Source organism: Larimichthys crocea, chromosome I (genome assembly GCF_000972845.2).
Source record: "Larimichthys crocea isolate SSNF chromosome I, L_crocea_2.0, whole genome shotgun sequence".
NCBI lineage: Eukaryota > Metazoa > Chordata > Actinopteri > Sciaenidae > Larimichthys > Larimichthys crocea.
The window spans coordinates 7,345,648-7,371,720 of record NC_040011.1 but is presented as its reverse complement, the minus strand read 5'-3'; the positions used below and the strand labels follow the sequence as shown (position 1 = coordinate 7,371,720).

Genomic DNA, 26,073 nt, shown 5'->3' with positions numbered 1-26,073 from the left:
TGTGAAGGGCTCACTTTAAGGCAACGAAAACATGATTCTGATTCTTAATTGTACAAATACATACATTAACCATACTGATTTCAGCAACAGACAAACAGCATGTTAAGTCCCTTAGATGAAACTCTGGTGTTACCTCCATACACTTTTTGAGGGAAAGTACCTGAAATTTATAACAGGAATGTACATAAATACATCCAGAGCACTGGTCCTGGTCTACTTGGGAAGGTAAATGGGTAGGGTGTCATAGATGGAGTCCACTCCATTCAACTGAGGAGGGAAGGCTTTCGGACATCCTTGGCCATTTGGTCAGAGACAGACTGGACAGTGTGTCACTCACTGGGCTGGTTTCCTTCATGGAGGAGCAGCAGGCTGGAAGTTCACAGAGTGGAGTGAAGTTTGATGGTGGGATAATGTCAACCTCAGGGGATCCACAAAGAGGGAGTGACTGTTTTTTTTTTTCACTTTTGACCACTGATGCTCAAGATGACCCAAATGAAGACTTTGTACTGGGTGGACTGAACCATTCTCCACTGAGATCAATGGATGAATTATTATTCAGGACTGCAGGATCTGGCCCAACCAAATGGGAGTGCAGTTTAGTCTGCCGGTCACGTAGTTTGCTGATCAGATCCTCGAAGGCTAAGACTAAGGATCTGTCTCCATGTATAAGTAGATATAGTATACAATTTCTTTCATAAACTAATGTTGCACTTCGAAGTACTCGTCACAAAACATATCATGGATAAATACAACACTCAATAAAAAAGAAGCTGCCAGCAAAAAAAGTCAACTTTTTATTATGAGCATAATTGAAGTTATGTACAATTTGGAAGGCAGCATTATTACAGTACATTGTCAGTCGGATTGCACTTTATAAGAACAAAGGATCATCACATTAGCGTTGCAGTAGAGACATTACATCAGAGGATGTCGACACGAGCAAAGGACTGGTCTGTGCCCAGATTGTTCTCCACAAACACCTCATACTTGCCAGCATCAGACAACTTTGCATTCTTGATGGTCAAGATCGTGTTAGTGTCTCCAATGTCGAAGAATACCCTGAAAGACAATTGTTGCAGCTTCATTAACACTGTTTGTAATATATGTTTGAATTAGGAACTCAATAGAAATTAATACAGCATTCCCCCTGAGTCAGAGAGCCTACCTGTCATCTTCTTCAATGTCATCTCCGTCTTTCAGCCAGGCAACATCTGGAGGAGGCTCCCCACTTATCTCAGCCTTAAGCATCACTGTTGTTCCTCTCTTGGCTTTGAGGTTGTCTGGACCTTTAGAGACTTTAGCAGGGACTGTGAAAGCATACAGAAGTACTCAGTCAGCCACATTATTTGTTAAAGATCACAGGAATGACTGAATATCACATTACAGATTAAGTTCTAGGAGTTTTTCACTCGTTGTGAAAAGCAAAGTTGTTGACTTGCTAGTATTTGATCATAAAAAAAAATATATATATAATCATAACAAATGCATATGTACAGCTGCAAAAATACCAATTTCAGCAACAGTTTTATACTTCTATATACATATATATACAGCTAGCCTGGCTCTGTTCAGAGCTGAATGATGATTTAATGCTGATTCCTCCAATCATTCAACAAAACTTCACACCTCACAGTAAAGTATAGAAATAAGAAATATGAGTTAGCACTGACAATCTGTACACACCTTCCACTAGAATACAGGCAGATCCTGATGTTTGTCCAAAAGGATTTTTAATGGTAACACTGTATTTTCCCAGATCAGCCAGAACCCCATCTCGAACCACGAGCGCCACAAAGTCTGGGTCTTCAAAAACATAGCGGTACTTGGGGCCATCTTTTAGCTCTTTGCCATCCTTGTACCAGACGATGAAAGGGTCTGGGAACGCACTAACTCTGCACTCGAGCTTTGCAGCGCTGCCCTCAACAAGAACCACATCTTTGAGCTCCTGCAGGATCTTGGGAGGGCCTTTCTCCCGCAGCTCTTTACGTGACCTATATGGGAAATTTGGTAACGTGAAATTTACTACACAAGCATTGTAGACAAAAACAGGTTCCGTTTGCTTCAAATGAATTAGTTCAGACAAACTATAAAGGTCAAAAGTGACATGTTAGTTCAAACTCGGATAACACAGACATTCACAGACATTCATAAGTCTCCTTTCAGAAGAATTCATTGTGTTGTACTCACACAACAGATGTGGTTATGTGGCTAATCACACCCTGCAGTGGATGTACTTGTTGTTTTTGTAAAGGTACAAAAATGATCTATCTTTGGCCCCTCTCTTCCAACATCGGATAAATGCTGAGTTAAGGGGGTTTCAGATGCTCTATTGTCTAACAAACATACTGAAGCCTTGCATGATTTCATGAACCCTGCTCAAAAGACACTTGAATGTCAATGATGCCAATTGACATTTGTATATTTTGGTACCTGTGGCCACGATATGAGGCTTGAATTCGGATGGCAGCCTCCTGGACCTGAGGATCGTTGATGTTCAGAGTGCACCCAGGAGGGGGTGCAGCCTTCGCCTTGGACATCTGTGGTGGTCAGAACAGCATCAGCTAAAAACATATTTCATATCCAATAGACTTTTTTTAGGGAAAAGACCCAGTAGGTTGACTCTGATCCAATATGCACAATACCAGGACTCTGAAAGTTAAGCAGCTAAGTGGAATCCAGCTGTTATTAATTTAACAAATAAATACACATTATCTTAGCAGCAATTTCTTTAATTTATAACATAATGTCTCATATCTTACCTTGGAGATCCCGTCGAAGCTACACTCTACTTCAGATGCACTCCAGAGTCAGCAAATGCAAAACACTTCATGGTTTATATCTAGAAGTCAGGAGGAGCCTTTTAGCTCCTCAAGGATTAAGGCGAACAACTCATTACCCAGACGTTCCTCTACCTTTTTTGGATATTAGGAAATACTCAGCATGACAAGTCTGATTGAAGATGTGCAACAAATGTTAGAGATACTTTCCCATCCTTATAAAGCCTTCATATCAAATACTCCTGAGAACCCCGGGAGCAGTTAATAGTTTTGTTTGTGATTGAAATGTGAGTCGTCCCTGGTGAAAACACACATAATTGTTGGTCGTCGGGGTCATGTGTGGAGGGGAGTGGCCTGACACAGAACTGAGAACATTCAACCCAACCCCAACTGTGAAATATTGTTACAACCACGTTTCCAGAAAAGTTGACACACTGAGTAAAATGTGATTATGTGCAAAACATGAACATAGCACAAAGACAATTTATCAAAAGTTTAAACTGAGAAATTTTATTGTTTATTATTCCTATTTTGAATCCGATGCCAGCAACATGTTTCAAATAATCTGGGTCAGTGTGACGTTTACCACTCTGTTCATCACCTCTTCTTGGAGAACTGAGGAGACTTCACAATTCATAATCAGACTACAGGACGCTTTTGTTTGACTTAGTCCATCTTAAGTGAGCTCAGGCCCACAGAAGGTGGCAGTGTTTCTCGATCTGGTTTCAGCTTGCATTTGTAGACGCAGCGATGAACTCAGTTTTTATACTTTTATACTTTTACTTTTGATCAGCTCATGCAGTGGCAGAATAATGTCTGTTTTTGATGCAGTACCGTCTGAGGACCTGACATTTGATATCAGTTTTCAGCCTTTCCCCTTGCGTTCAGAGATTTTTTCTGATTCTCTGAATCATTTAATTATGTATTTATTATTATTTATTTTGTAATTATGAACTGTAGACGATGAAACCCTCAGATCCTCGGCAATTTCACACTGAGAAACATTATTCTTAAATTGTAGCACTATTTGCCAGTACAGTCTTTCACAGATGAAGATGGTGAATCCCACTTCATCTTTACTTCACAAAGACTCTCTGAGATGCTCTTCTTTATACACATCACATCATGTTACTAACCTGTTACCAATTAACCTCATTAATTCTGAGATGCTCCACCAGCTTTTTAGCATTAAACTACTTTTCTAGTCTTTTGTTGCCAACTTGTCCCAACTTTTTGAAATGTGTTGCTGGCATCAAATTCAATATATCATAAGAACATTTTTTAGTTTCAACATTTGATAGATGTCTTTGTGCTACTTTTAATTAAATATGGGGTTTCAATGTTCAGTTATCACATTTTACACAGCTCATCAACTTTTTTGGAAACAGGGTTGTACACCTTACAAATGTTTTTGCAGCTACTAGCACCAACAAGTAAAGTTATTAAATTATAAAACATAATCATTAAAATAAAGAGTCAAATAAAGTCATAACAGTTCTATATGTAACTCTGCTACCACTTTACTCACTTACTTTTCATCCACGGTAGAAACAAATTGCTACATTATATTCATACATTTGTCATATTTCCTTTATTTTTCATAGCCTTAACAGCTGTCATGCCTTTTCCATGCCAGATTCAGTAATTGCTAAAAGCTATGACAAACACAGTCACTCAATAAATAAACAAATTGCGAAACACACACAAAGCAGTCACATTCATATAATCAAAATAAAGAGCTTGTCATCCATTTAAACAAAATTTTCTCTGCGGGTCTAATATCCATCACGAGGCACTGCAACACATTCCACAAAGTACGGCGTAGGATTTTAATACAAAATGTGGAGCGTTCAACATCTTTTTCAAAACCCTGTTTGTATTTCATTTTATATGATTAGAGAACAGAATATATTGCACAGACGTTAATGCAACGTTGCATTCTCATGCTGATCTTGCATGTTTTCTTTAAGGTTTAAAATGACTCCCTTTGTGATTAACTCGTACTCTGCATAGGAAAATGACACAAAGAGCTGCAGAAAGGGGGCAGTATTTATCTAGCAATAGCATTATAATATATAGAACTAGTAAAGTAATCTCATAGAATTACCAACAATCTCTGTCAGTCAATACACAGATTAAAACAGCTCATGTTTCTGAATGTATGATGCACGTTGTAAAAGGCTCATCAGCGTCTGATTGTGATTCCGTACTTGATATCAATACACGTGACAGCAAAATGACCAAAACTCTGACATTTGTGCAAATGTTTCACATGCTGGTCTTAATACTGAGTTTGCCTTCTCAAGGCAAAGAAAGAAACAACAAAATGTAGCCATTTATTTACCGTGAAATAATGAGGAGCAGATGATCAGTGTTGATTTATGATCAGTGTAATGTCAAAGCAAACGTACTGATGAACTGTTCTTGGGCAAATGAGGATTTTAGGTGTTTTCTCTGAGGTGAGACTTATCTGAGACTTATTATTAACAATATATTTTGAAACATTTCATTCATTCAGTAAACTGAGCACATAGGTAACTATTAAACACCAATACATCGAGTTGTAGTCTACTTTCAACCTAAAAAAAGGGACAAATGTCAGTACGCACCCGACTGTAAGTCTTCAATTTATTTCATATTTTACCTAAAAGGACAAATGTATGTGTGTATGTGTGTGTGTGAAATGTGTGTTTTATGGGACTAAAACTAGACTGAAAAAAATATATTAAATTTGTAATTTACTCATTTTGTAATGGCTTGAAAATCTTCGCATTTAGGAGGCCTGTATCCTCTGATGAACAACAGCTAATGTTATTTTATTTATTGATTAAGCAGTACATATCTAAATATATCTCATTTTACTGAACATGGAATAAGAGGAAGTATCTCTTATTTACTAATTGATTTAATATTTTCTAGAGCTGCATGGATTGTCTCAGATATTAACATCAGTGCTTTCATCACTGCCTAAATTATCTTCTAAGCTTGTATGGGGATGAAAACCAAAAAGGTGTATGACACTTAATTCTAAAGGAAAAAATCATTTAAGTGAAATATTAATGCTAATTATAAGAATTTTAAATAACCTTATTTTATAAAAAGTTCTGCTATTTAAAAACTGTAATTTATAAAAACCAAATAAAGCAAAACCTTTTAGCCGTTAAAACCGTTAGCAAGTGAAAATTACAGCTAAATTAAGAACTAATACACTCAACAATGTCTCAATAAACATCCTTTCTCGATGAATCATAGAGGCTATTTTCATGCTGACAAATGCTAACTGGTTAAGGGCACTTGGACGCACCCCAGTATCACCAGTGGGTTTTCAAAAGCCATTTGGTTTACCACTAACCCTCTGAATAATCTTACATTTGATAAAGACCTCACCTATCAAACTTGTAAACCTTCTTTTAGTAAACTGTGAATATCTCTGCATGGCTAATCAAACTGGATCCTTTACATTGGGCTGAGTGGAAGAGTTAAGTTTACCTGGAAGCCAATGTGGTGCTTGTTAGCTTATTTGTGGTGAAGAAACTATGGCCAACACAGCGACTGTGCAGGAGCCACTTGAAGCAGAAATCTAATAACTTAAAAAGTAATAAATTCTGCTTCTGAGAATGAGTAAATCGTTACTATTCTATTTCGTAACGTTAGGGAAGAAATTTGTGCTGATTATGAGAGTCCTTTTCTTCTAGCCCTTGTTGAAAATCCTCCGGCGTATCCTCTGAACTCAAAAACTTTTTTTTTTTTTTAAATCTCAAAACAAAAAAACTGGAACTGCTACAATCTTGACAATCACTGAGATGCTACAGAAGTACAAAAACTCAGGTACTGTAGCACAAATAACACTGCTTTAATCTGTTCTGGATTGCGTTTATGGAGAATATTTGTCATTCTAGACTGGCCTTACTCAAGTTAGACATCACAGAATGAACTTCTGATCAGGAAACGTGAATATGAGACTATAGACTGAAGAAGTAGAGGTGTTGCAATTGTTTTATCATTGTTTTGGAATCTTGTGAATAAATGAAACAATGTTTCTTTTCATCGAAATTCTAATATAGTAATTTTAGGCCTTTCATGGTGGGTTACTAAAATGTATTATTTCTTGTCCTCTCTAATAACCGTAGAATTAACAGTACGAAAGGAAGTAATTTATCCAAAAACGTATGCAAAGTTACAAACCTTGAGGTACTAACTTGAAGACAACATCCTGCCTTGTATGAACAAGTCCACCATAGAAAAAATGCAGTCAGGCTCTCGTAACTAAGAGTTCCCTTCGGTGTTCTTTAAGATCCTCTTTCAGAACCAGAAAACAAAAAGAAGTGACGTCTCTGTAGATCACAGCCACTGCTGGTTTCTTTGAGGTTCTTTTTTTTTTTCTTTCCGACCAAGTTCAACAACTCAAACCTGAAGGGACAACCCAACCTCACGGCCCAAAGTCTTGTCTTAAAGTCCCGCCAACTGGTGTTTGGAAGCCTGTTTTCACTGGGTGACAGGTGTGGTGGGTGTAGTTGGCACATTTGGCGTGGCGGGGCTGGTGGGGGTTTGTGGAGAGCTCTGGTAGGACCGCAGGAGAACTTTGTGCTTGGTGGCCACCACCTCTCGCCTGCGCTGCTGGTCGGCCAAGAATTCCTTGAGACGGGTAGTTGTAAAGGTGAGAGTCTGCCTACAAAGGCGCATCAGGTAGGCATCTTGAAGCCAGGAGTTATTGAAGCAGTCCTTAACGGAGGGACGGGCCCTGTTGAAGACCAGACAGTGAGGATCCAAATATTTAAAGACAGAATGGGCAACATACATGGGTGTGGTGTAGTAAGTAGTTTCTGCTTACCAAGGGTAGCTACAGAGGATCTTTTTAAGAAACAGAGAGGCACTTTGGGACACATTCTGGTAGAGTTTAGAGAGGTCAAACTTTGCCGCCTGGATCCTGGCTTCAGTCTCCTGAGGATCATTTTCACTGAATGGCGACCTGCCGCTCAACCTGGAAAATCAGAAGACATTCAAAAACATGTAAAACATACCAACAATGCACAAGAAAATCCAATCTAATTAAAAGTTAATTAGGTTTGTTGTGAATGAAATCAATATTACAGCAATACATCCACATCATGTAAAATTACAGTAAATGGAAAAGACCTGGAATCTGAAATGCAAATGCAGCAGATACGTTTTCAATCATAAGTCTCATTTCACATAAAGAACATTATTGCATTTCTATTTATAGAGGCCTTGCTGGATGGAAGCTGTGAAAGCAGTACTCACATGATGAAAGTCAGTACGCCCACACTCCAGATGTCAGCTGGAGGGCCCACAACATCCCCTTTCAACATCTCTGGAGCTGCAAGGAGGAGAAAGGAAAAATGCACAGAACTTAAATTGCATTTACCAATTGTCTTTGTATCACACAAACTACGGTTTACAACTTATTGCCTGTGATTCTGTATATGTAACAACATGATGGGATGTTTGGCTCTTAGAAATGTGTGAATGCCGTTTTAGTTATTTAGTTTCTCCTGTGTTTCCATATCTGTTACATAAATCATCTACGCAATGTCCCTGACTGTCTCTTAAATGATATCAGGAAGTGGTTCAATCACTTTTAATGCTGGCAAGGAAAGCCATTATGATGACGAACGTCAGGGAATTTCTATGTGGAAATCTCTGAGGTTGTGACTTTGGAAAAAATATGACGACATGGATGGAAGGACTCATTTCTTTCTGCAGAAATGAAAGAAACCATGGAGTTAATAAAAAAAAACAGGGTAGGTAGCTTACAGTCAGTTTACAAGAGATTTTCTGTGTGCTTGCTGTGTCGAGAAATGGTGCTGATGAGAACAGTAAGACTAAATCAAAACTATAAAACCAAAACAATCATCTGAAAGATGCTAAAAGGCTAAACAGGGTGGAGTCTGTAATAATTCTTATATGTTTGTCACTTGAAGTGACACGTTTCACTTTACATGCAGTCATCTGATCAATTGTTAATATAAAAATAATGATCAGACCAGCTTTAATTTCACATTCTCCTCTTACACATGTAGTCCAGTGTTCCAATAGGAGGGCTGAACTGCTTGAGGAAGAGTGGGTTGTAAGTCTGAGCACTGCCAAAGTCAATGATCTTGATGACATTCATGTACGTGACGATGACGTTCTCTGGTTTGATGTCCATGTGAAGGATGCGTCGGGTATGGAGGTAGTCCAGACCCTGGAGGATCTGTACAATGTAGGTCACCACGTCATCCTCTGAATAACGGAACCTAAAGCAAACCAAACGTGTTAGAGGAATATTTTCAGTCCATCATAAATGTGAAACCAATCAGTCAATCAAGTTCAGCCCCTCACCTGTCTATGAGGCTGAAGAGCAGCTCCTTCCCACTGCAGTACTCTGAGATAAGTACCAGGTAGCGCGGTGTGACATAAGCTTCATGCAGAGCCATGATCCTGTCATGATGAAGTGACTTGAGGATGTCGTATTCTTGCAGCACCTCCTGCTTGCTGTCTGCCTCATATGGAACAATCTTAGCCATGAAGAGGTTTCCTGTGGCGTTTTCCCGGCACTCACGGATCACACCGAACCGACCCCTGCGTGTGATAAAGAATAAATCAGTGGTTCTTCTTGAAAAAATTATACTGTATGTCCATAAAGAGCAGAGTGGAAGACGCTGTAAACTAAAAGCTGAAGGCAAACAGTTGCTGATTTACACACTGTGTACATTAGCACTCATTTGGAGTTTCCTGGTAGGAATATCTACCTCTTAAACTGCAAAATCCTGTTCATCAGTAGCAAATTTTTAAAACTTTTTCTGCTGACAACAATGCAGATAAGAGTAATGATGCAAAGCCAAAAATTTAAATAGGTTCTTTCTGTTCTTTAAGTCAGTAGTCATTACCTCGCTTTCTCATCCATGAAAGTGTAAGGCTTCTGTGGAACGCCCTGGCGCAGAGATCCCTCTCCAGGCTTTCCCAATGGCGTCCTGCGCCCCGAAGGTGTGACCCGTCCTGACGGTGTGATCCGTCCAGATGGGGTACTCCGGTTGTCCCCTCCCTGCACAGGTGTTAAGCTCTGCACCACTGCCACGGGGGATGTGAGAGTGACAGAAGTGACTGAAGGGGTGGTGGTTGTCGGAGTGGAACTAGATTGAGAAGGCGGAGTGACACGAGTGGTTGTCGGGATGTACAATGGAACAGATGATATAGGTTTCCCGATGACGGGTGCAGGTGGTGATACAGGTGAAGGTGGTTTGTTGGTTATGGAGGGGACTACGTTTAGAGGACTCTGAGGTTTGGGTGGAACAGCAGGGGGAGGCGCCAATTTGGTTTGGGGTTTGCTCATACTGATGCTAAGGGTGGTTTTGGCTTTCGCTGGCGTGGCTTGGGCGACTGTTGTAGTTGGAACAGGAGCTGGTTCGGAGGGGGTTGTTTTGACGGGCGAAGTAACAGCAGGACGAGTAGCATCAACCGGCACAGTGGGTTTGATGGTTACTGGAGAAGCAGATTTAGTCACCGATGGCGCAGGAGCTGAAGTTGAAGGAGGGACGGGAGTTGGAGCAGGAGCAGGAGCAGTATGTTTACTGGGAGCTGGTTTAATGGGAGTCACTTTCATGGATGACATCATCACAACAGGGGCAGGAGCAGGAGCAGGAGCAGGAGGAAGAACAGGAGCAGGAGCAGGAACAGGAGCAGGAGCAGGAACAGGAGCAGGAGCAGGAGCAGGAGGAGGAGGACTAATTGCAGGGACAGTCTTGACCACCACAGGAGCACTGGTTTTAGCTGGTTCTAATAAAGGACAGGGAGAGGTAGGAGACACCTCAAAGACTTGATTTGGTTTAAGAAAAGGACAATACTTGCAATACTAACAAAAACTTTTGCATGTATCTGTATATTTTTAAAGACATACTGTACATCAGTGAGTATATGTATGCAGAAAATAAACACAAGCTATTCTGTGAGATAATACATACCTGAAACATCCAGGCTTACGACCTCTGACAGGTTGCTGTAGGGGCCCTGGCCAGCTTTATTGACACATGCCACCCTAAACCTGAAGGCACCCCCTGCTGGCAGGTCAACCACATTGAAATAACAGTCCGCCACCCCGGTAGCCACGATCAACCAGTTGGTCTCACCTGGGGAGTAAAAATGTAATTATAATTTAATTTAATTTAAATGACAATCAAAAGAAGTCATCTTATGGTAGTTCCCATATAGAGCAGGTCTAGACTGTAGACCAGGCAAGCAAGTTTATAGTATTACACAAATTACAGACAATTTCTTATTTCTCACATGTGTTGATATAATGATACTGTACATCAAAGATCAGCACAGAAAAAATACTTCCACTGGATTAAATGTTGGTTCTGACGTGGGGAAGCTGTATTTATGGCTCAGGTTGTTAAATCTTATCTGCTGTAAACATATAATTCACCACATCACCTTCACCACTGTATGCCATAGCCCACATGTTGCCATAGCAACCTTTAGATCATTTGTATTATTGATGTGGTCTGATGATGGTGATGTGAGTAGGTGCGTTACACAGTGAAACCCACAGATTTACAGTACATGTGGTCATCCTGTAGCCTGAAGGAAAACATAAATACTCTGCACAACCCACAGTACTTTATGCTTGGATCTACACAGCACTTTAAAACCTACAATAAAAATATCAACCTTCCGCCATGTGGATATCTGCCAACAATCATCTGTCTAAAAAAAGAGAATAAAACATGAAACCATTATCATAAACACTGACCTTCTGCTCTCCTCTCCAGAGAGTATGTGCAGGGGGCCATGGTGTCTGAGGGTCTCCATAGTACCAAGGCTGTGTTGTTGTACTTCTGAGGTATTTCAGGGGTCCCAGGACGATTGGGCAGACCTTTAAAAACAAATATATCAGTATGACATACATATCATCTCTCCTTGGACCTTCCAGTTTCTTCACAGGCTCTTTATTGTCTATCCAATAAACCATAACAATGTTTACTGCCATTTATTTATATATAGTACTATATTATATACTGCACATTGCATATAGGACTAACAAGGTTTACTGCTCCTCACAGGCTGATATAAAAGTGATGTATGTCTTGGTTCTTACGAGCAAGAGATATTGTGCAAGAGCTGGACACAGAGGCAATTGGGTTTGTAGCAACACATTCATAGACTCCTGCATCCTTTTTGGTGGTCTGCATGATCATCAGTAGCTGCCGGCCATCAGGGCAGGCGATCATGTTCATCCTGTTATCAATTTCCAAGGGCTTCTTATCTGTGTAAACACATATACATAAACAGGGTTAAAGCGACATAAAGTTTACATTACCTATTATAAATGAAGGATTAAGAGTGTTCAAACTCTTCAAAGTTATGTTAAGATTAAAACAATTGACAAATGTGTAACTGTTTTTTCAATCAGTTTTTAGAGTAATTAGGAATCTCAATTATTATTATTTTATCTCCTGTAATATCTGTTGTCATGGTACCATATGTAAATATATATCAAGATACAGCATAATCCAACATTATGTCTTTGCACTCCTGCACCCAAAATGATTCTGAATATCCATCCATCAATATAATGGGCAGTGTAATCATTACATCATCCTTACCTTTCATCCAGGTGATGTGTGGGTGGGGGCTGCCTGCTGGCAGACAGCTGAGCGTGACTGGATCTCCCTCCAGCAGGACATGATCTCTTAACTTAATGTGGAACACTGGAGGGAAATCTGCCAGGAAAAGACATCAGACAACTTAAATCCGTCTATACGTATATTGATATTGATGTAAGAAAGATTTACTGAAACAGGTGACGGTTAAGACCACCATTACTGAAACAGCTGTACAACTTCTGTCCCAGGATCAGCTACAAACCTTTGTCTTGTCTTGTAATTCCCACAAAAGGCAAATCACATTTACATTTATGAAGCAATCAAATGCTAATTGTTTACTGATGCTGACATATAATCTATGTCTATGTTTATGTTTGCTATGGTTTTGTTAGACCATATAGCATACAATATTTAAGAAACATCTGACATTTGACATTTTGGGAAATACATCTCCACTGGTTGCCTCACTGTGACAAGAGAAACAGAGGTAGGCTAGCTGTTTGTCTTTATTTCCACATTTTCTGCTTAAGCTAAGCTAAGGTTATAAGGCTAAAGCTGCTAGCTCTTGCCTTATATTTAATGGACAGATAAAAGATCTCCCAAAATATCTAGCGATTGCTTTAAGCTGTCATTACCTTAACTTTGACACAGTGCAATCACAATCTCTTTGTTTACCCTGGTTTGACTTACCAGAAGCCAGTTTAGAGTACTGGCGTGAACGTAGGGAACTACTTTCTCTGGAGATTGCTGTTGGTATGTCGGGCTGAGATACTGTCTTGTCTCGCCTCCCTCTGGTCAGGCCCCATCGATCCCAACGAGATCTGCGCTCAACCTCCACACCTTTGCAATAAAAAAATCAAACAACTCCATAAATCAACCATCATGCATTTAAGAAAGTGCAATTGATAGTATTCTATAGTCAAACATGGAGTAAGTTTTTCAAAAAGATGTACCCTTTGATGTTTCTGACTTTAGGCTAGCCATTGAGTCTATAGACTCTGATGAGGCCCCATTACTGGCTTGAGTTGCCAGCTGGTTCTGAGGAACACTGGTAACCTTCGTAGGACGGCACTCTGATGCTGAACGACGAAGCATGGAAAGAATGGGTGTCCTCTTGGGTTCTTTGTCCTCTGAAGCTTTTCTTTCCTCTGAGTAGCTGCGAATTCTTGTGGAGATACCAGCCACTGTTGATTCAATCTTTCTGCGCATTGTCAAGACTGGTGATTCATTAGGTTTCTTAACATCCTTTTCATCTTGTCCCGCCGCTGTATCAGCTCCACCATCCATGCGCATCATCTCTACTTCCTTCTTCTCCTGTGACCCCCTTCGGCCAAGGGTCCAAGACAGCCTACTTCTTGAAGCAACTGAATCATCTTCTTTGGTCATTTCGTCTTTGCGCTCAGTTGACGGAGTTCTTTTCAGGCGCATAGAAAGCCTTCTCATAAAGCCTTGGTCCTTTTGAGCTTCACGAAGGTCCTGGACTGACTTTGATTTCTCCTCAAGTCTCCTCTGTGCTAATTCAAGTGGTGCACCAATTGGCCCGGGTCTGTATATCTCTTCACCTGCCTCTGTAGAGTCTGATGTAATCATTTGTGCGCCATTCTTTGACCGTGACAAAAATTTCAGACTTCTTGAGAGAGAAGACTCACGTTTTTTGAAGCGGGCCTCAAAGACTTCCTCAGAGCTAATGTCCTCAAAGTCAACTCCTGTTGACAGCTCTTGTTGGGATGAGGAATGTGCAATAGTCTTGGGTGGGCTTGGTTCTTTTGTGATCATTTCAGGCGAGGCTACCCTGGAGTATACAGCAGGGTGCTCAGTTGTTGACACAATGATTGGCTTTGGTGGACCAGGTAAAGCAGGGGACATGCGGGCAGGTGAAGATGTTTCAGTTGATACTGAGGATGGTGAGGTGGCTGGAACAGGTGTAGAGGCGCCTAAAGGTTGGTCACTGGGTGACTGAACTGAAGGGACCATGATGGTTTGCATAATACTGGCATATGCTGAAGTCCTTCCATCTGGAAGAACAACTCGAGTAGGAGGCGAGGGTGTTACATAAGTCGACACAACATTTGTGGAGGGATGGGTATATTCTTGTGTTGGTCTCACCATAACTGAGCTTGTGGTTATGATAATGTCAGAAGATTTAGCAGGCATATTTACTTCTTCTATGTTTTCTTCAGAAACTTCTACATTTTCCTTAGCATTTGATTCAGCAACACTGACAATTCCTTCCTCTTCTTCTTTCACAGACTCTTCCTTTTCTTCTTTCTCTTTTTCTCTTCCTCTTTCTTCTTCTTCCATTCTTTCTTCTAGTTTAGAGCTTTGGACCACAGGAGGAGGTGTAGGGATCCTCTGGCCCACATTATCTGATTCAATCATTGGTTCTTCTGATATGCTCATATCCTTCTCTGAGAAACCACTTGTGCTCGATCTCTCATCAAAATTACTATCTGTAGTGAGACCATCCATCTTTTCACTCATAGTCTCATCATGCTTGATCTCTTTCTCCATAAATGATTCTTCGCTTTCTGTTTTGGTTGGACTTTCCTGCACAATGGACTCTGGTGTTGGCGGTTTTGGCGAAGGTTCCCTGGGCGTAACTGGACGGGAGTCTACCTTGAATGGCTCAGTAAGAGATGACATAGATATAGCCTCCTTGAGCCTTCTCTCTTCTACCTGTGCCAAGGGAATCTCCAAGGGAGCTCCTGACCTACGATGTAAAGGTATGGGTTCTGAATCACCTTGACTGAAAGAAGCAGTTTTGCGCAAAACTTTGGGTTTGGGAACTTCATCTTTTGCAGAATCGCTGGATGCAGCTCTAATTAGTGGAGGTGGGCCCAAACGAGAAGTACGAGAGTAGCGATCTGAGGATATTGCACGTTTTTCATCTCCCATTCCTAATGTTTCCAACAGAGGTCCTCTCAGTCCACTCATCTTGTTGTCCACAGAGCCACCACGAAGCAGTCGTTGTCTCATTAGCTCCAGTTTCAGAGCGTAGTCTTCTTGACTCATCTTGGCAGTTCCTGGGCTGGTGCTCCTCCTTGGTAGTTCCATAGAGACAGCTTTCTTGAGGACTCGCCTGCCGTCTTCTTGGTTTCCTTCTCCAGCTCCTTCCTCGGGTGTAATCCGAAGCAGCAGTGCACTGTCAGCTGAGCCTCCACGTCTTAGCTCTCCTCTTCGTCGCCCACCCTCTGGTTTGTCTGACTCCATGCTTGAACCCCTTCGCAGTGGTTTTCTAGTCATCTCTGACTTTTGCGGTAATTCAGCAGGTGCTTCTTCATCAGAGGAGCCCCTGTCATTGTCTTGTGATGACCTTTTCCGCAGACGGCCTTTACCTGTTAATTCAACTCCTTCTTTGTCTATTTGTTTAGAATCACACTCCATTGCCTCCTGTGCTTGAACAGGCGATCCAGTCCATTTACTTGTTCCATCCTGCTTTCCTGTTTCCTGCTCATTGGTCTGGATGTCATTCAGTGACATCCTTGATCCAGAGAATTCCATGTTAAGTGGCATTGGAATAAATGGAAGTTCATCAATGTCTTCGTCGGAATCTGATGATGATGATGGCAAAGGAGAGCCTTCTTTAAGGTGCCTGGGCACTGCAATGGAGATATGGCTGGAAGAATCATTCAGCAACTCGGGTATGGACCTCATGACCATTTTTGATTTATAGCTGATTAGTGAACGCTGTAAAAAAAAAAAAGGAAATATGATACAATTTTAAAAAATTTAAAACTCATGACCATTTATTATTTATAGGCACTGCAAACCAGAATAGGAAATAAAAGATCTCTTACCTGCCATTTTCTGCGAGATACAAACTTCTTCAGGGCCTCTGTAGTTATGGCCTTCCCCTTGCTGAGTGTCTGTACAATAAATAGACATTAAATGTAATAAAAAGGAATTAGGAATGGGACCTTGCTCAATATTGTCAGGTAGAAATTACTGCAGAAAGAGATTGTCAGTGAGTAACACCTCAGTGTAAAGGGCCACTGGCCTTGCCTTACCTTAAACCAGGGGTGTCGGAGACATTCCTGAGTATCAGGTCTCCTATAGAAACATTACAGCATATTTCAGTCTTCCAGGATTATGAACATTTGTTCGATTATCTAACTTAATAAACTGCATTGTCTTGGATATCTTAAATGAAAGTCACCACAGGGAGGACGCCTGGATGAGAGTTGAGGACAGGGACTAGAGAATAATGGAATACAAATACTGGATGTCCTTGTGACAAATATCTAATATTAAAGCAATATTAGATGTCACAAAATCATTAACATGAGCAACTTTGTCTTTTTATATACTTGATGGGGAACAGTTTCTCCATGCAAAATGAGAGGACTATGTGGCGAAAGTTGTGACTTTAATGAATGAAAAACAAAAATCATCTATGACAGGCCATATAGGAAACAATTATCAAACAAAACCTTTCAAAATACTTAATGAAAAGGTTGGAAGATTACATGAAAATCCCCAAAAATATTTGAATTAATTAGTCAAGTGGTGAATTACCTACAAGACCTGTGCTGTATAGACTAAGGATGTTGTCAGACATCAGCATTGAGTGAAAATTTTTTCCCCAAGTATTATTATTATTATGTTATGTATTATATATACATGTTACATGTTACTCACAGTCTGTCTGCTACCAGCAGCTTTATGATGAACCCTTTAGCCTCTCTGCAGAGCTCAGCAAACATGCTCTCCTCAAAGGCTACATTATAATTCCTGATGTTCAGTACGGAGCTGCGGTCATTCTCTCCAGCGAATGGAGAAACTCCTGTCAAACTAAAGACAGAAATAAATACCCCCATTTAGTGACAAGCCTACAAACAAACATGTCAGTGAACTGACATTGATATTTGGAATTTAATAATGAAATATAATAATTGTACTCACCACAGATACGCAATAACTCCAACTGACCTAGGTAAATAAAGAGGAGAATTAGAAAAAGGTGATGGGTTAAAAATAAAGAAACAAAGAAACAAACAAAAAAGCAGTTTTGTTGTAAATTCAAGAGATACTCTACCAGATATCTGATGCTTTTGACACAGGAGTCTGATTGACAATTTCTGGTGCAACAAATTCTGGTGTGCCATATTTGCAGTACTGAGCCTCATCAGGTGTGATCGCCACCGCGTTGCCAAAGTCACAGATTCGGATCTGATCACTGTGAGGGTCTGCCATGAGGATGTTATCAGGCTGAGGAAAGAAAAAGAAAATTTTAAAAAGCTCTGCAAGAGAATACGTCATGATAATGATCTGGTACACATCATATATGAGTTTGTGCATCTATGAGTACCGACCTTGATGTCCAGGTGTATGATGTTTAGATGATGAAGGTAGTCCAGTCCTTCAAGCACTTGTCTTATACATGAACGCACCTGGTCATCCCCAAATACAAACATAACAATATAGCTGTTAATTATTAGATTTTTAAATGGCATCATGGACATGGTGAGTAAGGGTGCTGATTTTTTTTTTACTAGGATTTACTCTGTATGAATTATACACTAGTATTTGTGGTACAGGTTGGAGTGTTTGTATTTATTGTTTAACAATAATATGTCTATAATACTATAAAAACTCTATTTAAAACCCAGATTAAGTCAAGGCAGGTTGGATCTATCACATGTGAGCACAGTGAGATTTTTAAGAGAATTTAGAGTGTCCCACTGAATCAAGGTGGGACTCTCTAAAGTCACTCAAAAGTCAAAGTCATTCAAATTGACAAAAGACATCAGGGCACTTGGTCAGACAGACCCAAAGGGTTTAACCAGCTACAGCTAGAGTACACAAGGTAACTGCAATTGTTGTCATGTACAGTGATACATATAGGCCATTAGAAAAACAGGATGTGTGATTTGGTTTGTTTAAGGTCATGAAATATATCTGGCCTTGATTCTTCATTTACAGCTGTTACTCTATCAACAGCAAACCGTGACAGGTGTCTTATATAAATGGGTACATCCCTCTTTAAATGAGCTTCAGTAGATCGGATTAGTTCAGTGTTCCTGCCTCTGTTGTTGCTATGGTTACTTTGATATACAGTATGTTGGTGAAACTGTTATCTATATACAGTATAAATACAAAAGCAATGAATGCTGCACAGCATTTTGTGCAACATCATTAAATAGACTAAATAGTTTCTCTCAGCACCCCCAACTCTGATTGACTTCCAGCATCCCTGAATGACATACATTTGATTATATATTGATATTGAAATGTTTAGTTAAAGATTTGCTGTATATTCATATAACACAGGACTTACATCGGACTCCATTACTATAGATTTCCTTGTAAATCTGTCAAGCAGCTCCTCATGGCATCTTTAGAGATGAATTAAGGTTCTTTCTGGGACTTTAGATGCACAGTACAATAAATGCAGATTGTCTGTAACACATTTAAAGTATGTATAGATGTTTTTCTATTCACCGTACATTCACTTTCTTTCCAAGGCTAACAGTGTATGCTGAGTACTCTGTGTTTTAACCACATGATAAGGATACAGTTCAGTGATGATGACGACTGCATTCTTTTTCTCAAAGGCATCATGAAAGTAAAGGACTCTCTCGTTGTCCAGCTTGGAAAGTAGGTTCATCTCTCTCAGAGCAGAAACCTTCTTCTTGGCCCGTGTGGACATAAACTTTGCAGCATACTCCATTTTGCCCACCTTCTGGGTCACACGTTTAATGTAGGAAAATGCACCTCTGGAGGAAAAAAGTCAGGAGGAAAACTTAATTTGGATGCATTTAGACATGAAGAAATACAGACTCATTTTGGAAATTCAATAAAAAAAAGTGTCTCTTGCATTTTATTGCATCAGAGTTTCCAAATGTGGGTTTAAAAATGGCTTACCTTCCGATTTCCTTGTGGATGTCATAGTGGTCAGTCAGTCTGCGCATTTTCCTTAAAATAGCCCCCTCATCATCCATTGGATCCTCTTTACTTTTAGCTACAGTAATGAGCAAGTTTTAATTAGACAGGAAATGTACAACTGACACTGATAACTCATAATTACAAGAAAGATTAATAATGTCTTCAAATATAAAAGATATTTATTGTTTATCAATAATATGTCTATAATACTATAAAAAACATATTTTAAGGCAAGGCAGGTTGGATCTATCACATGTGAGCACAGTGAGATGTTTTAGAGAATTTAGAGTGTCCCACTGAATCAAGGTGGGGCTCAAAAGAAAGTCACTCAAAAGTCAAAGTCATTCAAATTGACCAAAGACATCAGGGCACTTGGTCAGACAGACCCAAAGGGTTTAACTCAGCCAGCTACAGCTAGAGTACACAAGGTAACTGCAATTGACGTCATGTACAGTGACACATATAGACCATTAGAAAAACAGGATGTGTGATTTGGTTATAGTTTTAGGTCATGAAATATATCTGGCCTTGATTCTGAAAATCCAGACTTTTTGTGTCTCTGACTAGATTGACTTCTTACCTTCATGAATAGTGAGTTCAGCTTTACAGGAAACAGATCCTGCCAAGTTCCTAGCAGTGCAGGTGTAAACCCCGGAGACTTCTGGACCAGCGTTTAGGACCACCAGGGAACATTCATTATCATCATACACAAATGTGTAATGACTGCCCTCCGATAGCAATATGTCATTCTGAAATCAAAGACTGCAAGTTTTGGCAACGGTTCTTTACAACAACAACAAAAAAGATAGGTTTTGGTAAATATCAATCTTTCAAAAGTTTACTTTTGATTGCTAAAATGGATAAAAACCTTGAACCAGAGAATGTCAGGAATGGGTTTGCCCTCCACAACCACAGCAAAGCGAGGAGATTCCCCAGTGCAAACATCCAAGTCCTCCATAATAGTTTCAAACGTTGGCGGTGCTGTGGATAGAGGTGCAAAGGTACAAAACCTTAGTTTGGTTTGGTTGAATAAATAGATAGATTGTTAGATCAATGTACTACCTACCTGCCATCTCCACGCTAAAGGTGCAGCTGTCACTGCCATACTTATTAGAGGCTATAAACACCATCTCGCCGATGTCAGCACTTTTCACTTTGCACAGCTTCAGTGTGTGCTGGTCGTCATCTGGCATTGTCATCTCATACAGCCCTGGTTTGTTGCCTAGGATCACTCCCCTCCTGTGGAAAAGTGTTTGTATTGTATACCAGGATTAATACGTCATAGGTAGGGAGCGCTGCGGACTATCACTGGACAGGTGTGGTAGCTGCTTGCTTGAGTGTCAAGTCAGGACACAAAAATAGATTTGTACTGCTCTGGAATCTTTGATAATCATTTGGCAGCTGAATTGAACAGCTGCCTTTATGCACTGTCATACTGTATTTATGCTTGTTAGTTACACAGTTGTGTACCCTGACTGTCCTGTAACTCGCTGGGTCGACTAGGTGGCTACTTTACCACCAGATACTACCTGATTTTACAAATTAACTACTCATATTAACTACAAAAACAATTGTATAGTTATTGTAAACCTGTCAGTATACCACTTAGACAGTTTCTTCTTTTTTCTTAAGTAAATCCTTTTACATATGACATATACACTGCTTTCTCAGAAGATAACAAAAAAAAGTTTCCAGAAATAAAATAAACACAAATACTCAGGCACTAGTTTTGGACAAATTCACCATTAAAGTCTGTATAGGACCTTCATCATGTTGGTAGTTCAAAGTAATCGATTGCAGTAGCCCATCAGTTTAAAAATATGTCTGTCCTTACATGAAGCTTTGCTGTGATTTTTTCCATCAAGTACACATTCTTTCATTTATGTCGAGTGGGTGGCAGCGCAAGGAGCCAAGACAAATTTATCATTTTTTTGCCACCTATAAGAAAATCTGCATCAAATAAATCTTTTCTTTTCCATCGCTCCATTGAGGATTGCTCCTATGATATAATACAGTGGGTCAAGCGGTAAGTCAGTATTCAGGTATGGCTATATGAATCCTTTCCCAGTATAAATTTTGGACAATCCCAAAAATTGTTTCCAGCCTCTTTACAATGCTGTAACTCCTTGTTGTAATCATACAATAACTAAAAAGAGACAATAATAATAAACTTGACAACAGATACCTCCTCCAGATGACTGCAGCGTTGACATGATTAAGGGTGATGGTGATGGTGACTGACTGGTTTTCCATCACATATACAATTTCTGGCTTATCAGTGATCACTGGAGCCTCCTGAAGATAGGAACCTAGAAGAAAATGTACACAAGGATAATATTTAATAAACAGGCAGACAGTGCACACTGACAGATGAATGGATGCTCTAAAAACCTGAATGCACCTCTGTCCAGGAGCTGCACTGGGTCTGTAGCAGGTGAGGGCTTGCTGAAGGCTTTGGAGGTGATGGTGAGGATCCGGAAAGAATAGCGTACGCCTTTAGAAAGGGTAGTGATGGTGTAGATGGTCTCTTTCAGGCCAGATGCTATGATGGTCCACTGGATGGAGCCCAGGGCTTGTTGTTGGATGGCATACATCAGGGAGTTGGGATCTGAAAGAAAAAGAGGTTAATGCAAAACGTTCACCACAACCTAAAACTTTTTTCTGTCCTCCAAAACAGAGGACAGCTTAAAATGATATCCTATTTTTAATAGACCAAAGACAAAAATGTTTTGATTAACTAAATTCTGATTATCATTCTTACGTACCAATGGAAGGATCCAGCCTCCTTGGTTTCTTCCAGCTTAAGGTGATGGTTTTGCCCGTGATGGATTCAATCACGGGATTCCCATCAGGAGGATCAGGGAGGATATCTGAAAATGATGACAATTTATTTAAAAGGTCCATAAATGTTTCTGATTTGGCTTGACCACAGTTATGTAATCACAAGGCCTCATGTACAACATTTCCACACTCTTATCCTGAACTTGTATCCATCGCAAGTGATAAGCACGTGACGAGCACAAATGTGTTGGAAATGTCTAATTTTCAGCCTAATGAATGCCATAATTATTACCAAGGCTGCCTGCTCTGCTCCATCTGTGGGTTTCATTCATATAAATGTTAGAATAGAATAAAAGGAAGACTTTCACACAGCAGAGAGCTGTGCATGATAAAACTCCAAATTAATTCACATTGAGGCATTATAGTCAAGTAAGTGTGTTTCCTCCTGTAAAGAAAGGCAGCTTTCTTTGTTTTTTGTCAGGCAGGATTGGCTCCAGCCCCCTGTGAACCTGGTGAGGATAAACGGTCATGGATGGATATTGTTATTCTATTGCTGTATATGTGTGTGTTTGCACCCTTTTGACCCCTTGTGTATTAATAATAATAATAAGAAGAAGAAGAAGAAAGAAAGGCAGACCATCTGTTCATGATGTACGACAATCTGTACCACTTTTCATCACTTAATTTCCTTCATCTGTCAGAGAAAATTCTTGAATGCCACTAATACCAGTTGTTCCACTTCCAAAGAAATCTCTTTGTACGAGTGGTTCTTGCATGAGGCCCTTTTTTGTTGAGATGCATGTGACAAAAGGAAAGAAAATCACCTGTGACATAGAGGTGAGCATAGCACGTAGCCTTGCCAATTTTGTTGGAGATGACACTCTTATAGACGCCGCCGTGTGCATGGCACACAGAGCGGATGACCAGGCTGTGGACATCACGGACTGTGGGAGAAAGCGGAGATGAAAGGAAATTAAACACAATCCTTGACTTACAAAATGGGAAAGTCTCAACCAGAAAAATGAATGTTCATATTCTTAAAATGACTTATGTCTGAGAACCAGCCCCTTGCAGTTGTGTGAGTATTGACTGTCCTTTCTCAGAAGCAACATTGAAAGTAGGGTGATATTGTCACAGTACCACAAAATCCTCTTGAGACAGAGAAAGACTGACTGACTGACTTATGATGCTCATATGTATTCGTTTGCTGGGTTTGGGTTTGGTTAGATCTATTTATATTTTATCATCATGTCTGTTTTTCTAAATTATAATTGAATTTTCTTTGCATTGCAAAAGTAGTTGTTTACTCAAGGGCAGGTTAGTATTAGTTTGAAGCTAACTGAGGATCTTTGCTCAGTCTCATTTTAATTAAAAGAATATTTTTATTCTCAATAAAAATGCAAAATTAGAAGAATCTAACTGGTTACTGGTTTGAAAAACTTGAGTGCTTTGACATTAACGTTGTGTGAATGCTTATCCATTTTGAAACACTTACACTGTGTCATCTTCCTGTCCTCCGTGCTCTCAATCCTTTTGCCATTGTGGAACCAGACGATGGTGGGATATGGCAAACCAGCCACTTTACATTTGAGCACAGCCTCTTTTCCCTCAATCACATCCAGGTCATAAAGAGGTTTGATGAAGTCAGGCATAGTGAAACGCTCCACCTCATTCTCTGGGACCTCTGGCTCCTCTGGGATCGATGGCATCTTCTCCAGTTTAGCCCTAAAGGAAGGACAAATAAAAAGTGGCACAAAGCAGGACATGGATTATCCCTCTGCGTCTGTTACTGCATAAAAATAACATTTATTACTCAGACATGTGCTATGGTCCAACACTGAATGAATAACATGCTTACATCTGTGAGGAGATAGCTGGCCGTGGTTCTTGAATATAAAGTTCAGCGGAGCTCTCTGCCTCGCCGTGATTGTTACGGGCCGTCACCGTGAAAAATCCCTCATCCTCATTGGTCACATGAGAAATGATGAGAGAGTGGCGGCCGCCCTCCCGAAGAATACGGATGTCCTCACTTTCTGTGAGTGGACGGTCTAAAGAGGAAAAAGAGCTTGTATTTACATCACTTTAATCAGCGTGTTATTTCACAAATGCATGTCTCTGTGTCGCTTTATGCTCTGGGTATGATCACCCACAAGGACAGTAAACTGCTGAAAACTATAGCTGCTGTTAGCTTATGTTAGCTCAGTTTGTTAGCCAGGCTGCCCGCACTGTGAGCCAGGGGAATGTATTTGTTTGTACCACAGGTGTTTTGGACCACCGGGATGAGAAGGTTTTTAGGCACTAATGAAAACTGATGGGGAATGGAGCCTGTGTCATGCCAGAACTGGAGCTCGTCTCTATGAGCTGGACTTGCTGTTGGACTATTAAGTAATATTAGCTGGCTGCTATGTCTTGTGTTGTTACACATGCTTGATATAATAATGATATACAACCCTACCAAAGTGACTCCAGGTGACCTTAGGAGATGGCGTCCCACTGACTTTGCAGTCAAATCGAGCGTTACGCCCCTCAATCACTTCTAGAATGTCCAGTTTGCGAGTGAAGAGAGGTTCAAGTGAAGGGATGACTTTGAGTTTGCCACATGAAGTCACTTCCTCTAAAGAATGAAAACGTTTGTTCAGAAGTAGCAGAAGAACAGGAGGACAGAACAATAAATACATTTATTTTAATTTTACATCATGCATATTGTGATATTTAATTACCTTTAGCTGTGCTAAGCTTGCACGTGTATGTCCCACTGTCATCCTCGTGTACAGAGTTGAGCAGCAGACGACACTTTCTCCCATCAAAGTGCATCTTACAGTTAAGCAATGCTGGCTGGATCAGTTTCCCATCTGCAAGCCAGTCCACATCAGTGTCCTTCGGTCCGATGACATGACACTCGAACAAAACTGTCTCCCCGGCCTTGGCTGTGATGTCCCTGACTGGGCGGATGACAGCCAGACCAGGCTCAACTGGTGGGGCTGGGTGTAAATAAAGAACAAAGGTGCTCTTAAGTGATACTAGTCACAGGTCACAATGCATGTTTTATTTACTTGAATTTATGGTATTTATGTATAGACTGACTAATAAGTTAACTAGTGTCAGGAGTTAACTTGACAAAAGTAACAAAAAAACATCAAACAGACTGAAATATGCATTTGTACTTTCTTAAAAGTAAAAACAAACACTAATAGATTTTAGAATAAGCGTACCTTGTACCTCCAGTTTTCCTTCACACTGTTTTGTCCCATACTCATTAATGATCTTACAGGTGTAAACCCCAGAGTCTGATCTCACTGCTGACTTGATGGTCATTTCAAAAGTGCCATCTTCTGTCTCACGCACGATGTGACGTGGGCCTGTTTTCACTGTAACTCTGTCCCTCAGCCTACAAAGAAGAAGAAAAAAAGAGTAGAATAAAAGGAACAATTGCTGTTATGTTTTAAAAACAAGAGATGAATCACTCATACACCACTCAGAGTTTTTTTTAACCTAATTTATGCAGTGAAGGATGACCAAGCACGTACTTCTTTTAACTACAAGCTCTATTCTGGGTGGCATAAAGAGGGTGGGGGGATGGGATATATTATTATTACCAGGACTGCCAGTGTTATGTTTAGCACTTTCTTTTCTGCTATTGTCTTTCAAGAGTCATGACTAACTCCAGTGACAGAACCTGCCAGAGTGATTCAGACTCCTATATTTAATGCTAAAGCTGGCATTATTCCATATTACACTTACTGAAAAGACCTAAAACCTACAAGGTGTTAGTCCATCTGTACATTGCATCTTTGAGAGGTGTGAGGAAGTATTTTTAATTCAACACCATATATGATGTACTAATGAGTATGTACAGCATAAGGATGGTGTATGTGTCGGGTACAGTTTCCATGCTCATGGTAATGAAGAAACACGTCATTAAGTGTGGCTCACTGATGGTGTTTTTAGAAGTTCCTTGACAGCATCGGAGCTGTAAGGTGCAGAGGATTAAGATATATCCGGATTTGTACGAGAAAAATATTGAA

General features: G+C 40.1%; 2 protein-coding genes across 3 annotated transcripts in view; both read right to left on the bottom strand.

Moving 5' to 3' along the window:
• Window positions 1-837: 837 nt before the first annotated feature.
• Window positions 838-2,790, bottom strand: spegnb (SPEG neighbor). Its single transcript, XM_010739598.2, has 5 exons — window positions 2,760-2,790; window positions 2,431-2,537; window positions 1,684-1,991; window positions 1,166-1,307; window positions 838-1,059 (listed from the first exon to the last, which is right to left on the bottom strand). Exons 2-5 carry the CDS (start codon window positions 2,535-2,537, stop codon window positions 921-923), a joined length of 696 nt encoding a protein of 231 aa, XP_010737900.1. The 5' UTR covers window positions 2,760-2,790; the 3' UTR covers window positions 838-920.
• Window positions 2,791-4,079: 1,289 nt separating this feature from the next.
• Window positions 4,080-26,073, bottom strand: part of spegb (striated muscle enriched protein kinase b) — a 38,076-nt gene continuing 16,082 nt past the window's right edge. For both annotated transcript variants that reach the window (XM_019276640.2, XM_019276641.2), the window contains exons 9-41: window positions 25,261-25,436; window positions 24,769-25,029; window positions 24,504-24,662; window positions 23,907-24,096; window positions 23,544-23,773; window positions 22,873-22,992; window positions 22,033-22,137; window positions 21,669-21,875; window positions 21,453-21,576; window positions 20,334-20,506; window positions 20,136-20,248; window positions 19,848-20,016; window positions 19,247-19,343; window positions 18,898-19,098; window positions 18,660-18,717; window positions 17,695-17,772; window positions 17,418-17,590; window positions 17,285-17,311; window positions 17,021-17,173; window positions 16,390-16,432; window positions 16,180-16,248; window positions 13,336-16,069; window positions 13,073-13,222; window positions 12,383-12,499; window positions 11,875-12,042; window positions 11,530-11,652; window positions 10,739-10,903; window positions 9,668-10,553; window positions 9,120-9,359; window positions 8,811-9,034; window positions 8,040-8,115; window positions 7,609-7,758; window positions 4,080-7,518 (exon numbers count right to left, since the gene is read on the bottom strand). In XM_019276640.2, coding sequence (XP_019132185.2) covers window positions 7,263-7,518; window positions 7,609-7,758; window positions 8,040-8,115; window positions 8,811-9,034; window positions 9,120-9,359; window positions 9,668-10,553; window positions 10,739-10,903; window positions 11,530-11,652; window positions 11,875-12,042; window positions 12,383-12,499; window positions 13,073-13,222; window positions 13,336-16,069; window positions 16,180-16,248; window positions 16,390-16,432; window positions 17,021-17,173; window positions 17,285-17,311; window positions 17,418-17,590; window positions 17,695-17,772; window positions 18,660-18,717; window positions 18,898-19,098; window positions 19,247-19,343; window positions 19,848-20,016; window positions 20,136-20,248; window positions 20,334-20,506; window positions 21,453-21,576; window positions 21,669-21,875; window positions 22,033-22,137; window positions 22,873-22,992; window positions 23,544-23,773; window positions 23,907-24,096; window positions 24,504-24,662; window positions 24,769-25,029; window positions 25,261-25,436 — 8,215 coding nt within the window. In that variant the 3' untranslated portion in view covers window positions 4,080-7,262. The remainder of the gene's footprint in view (window positions 7,519-7,608; window positions 7,759-8,039; window positions 8,116-8,810; window positions 9,035-9,119; window positions 9,360-9,667; window positions 10,554-10,738; window positions 10,904-11,529; window positions 11,653-11,874; window positions 12,043-12,382; window positions 12,500-13,072; window positions 13,223-13,335; window positions 16,070-16,179; window positions 16,249-16,389; window positions 16,433-17,020; window positions 17,174-17,284; window positions 17,312-17,417; window positions 17,591-17,694; window positions 17,773-18,659; window positions 18,718-18,897; window positions 19,099-19,246; window positions 19,344-19,847; window positions 20,017-20,135; window positions 20,249-20,333; window positions 20,507-21,452; window positions 21,577-21,668; window positions 21,876-22,032; window positions 22,138-22,872; window positions 22,993-23,543; window positions 23,774-23,906; window positions 24,097-24,503; window positions 24,663-24,768; window positions 25,030-25,260; window positions 25,437-26,073) is intronic.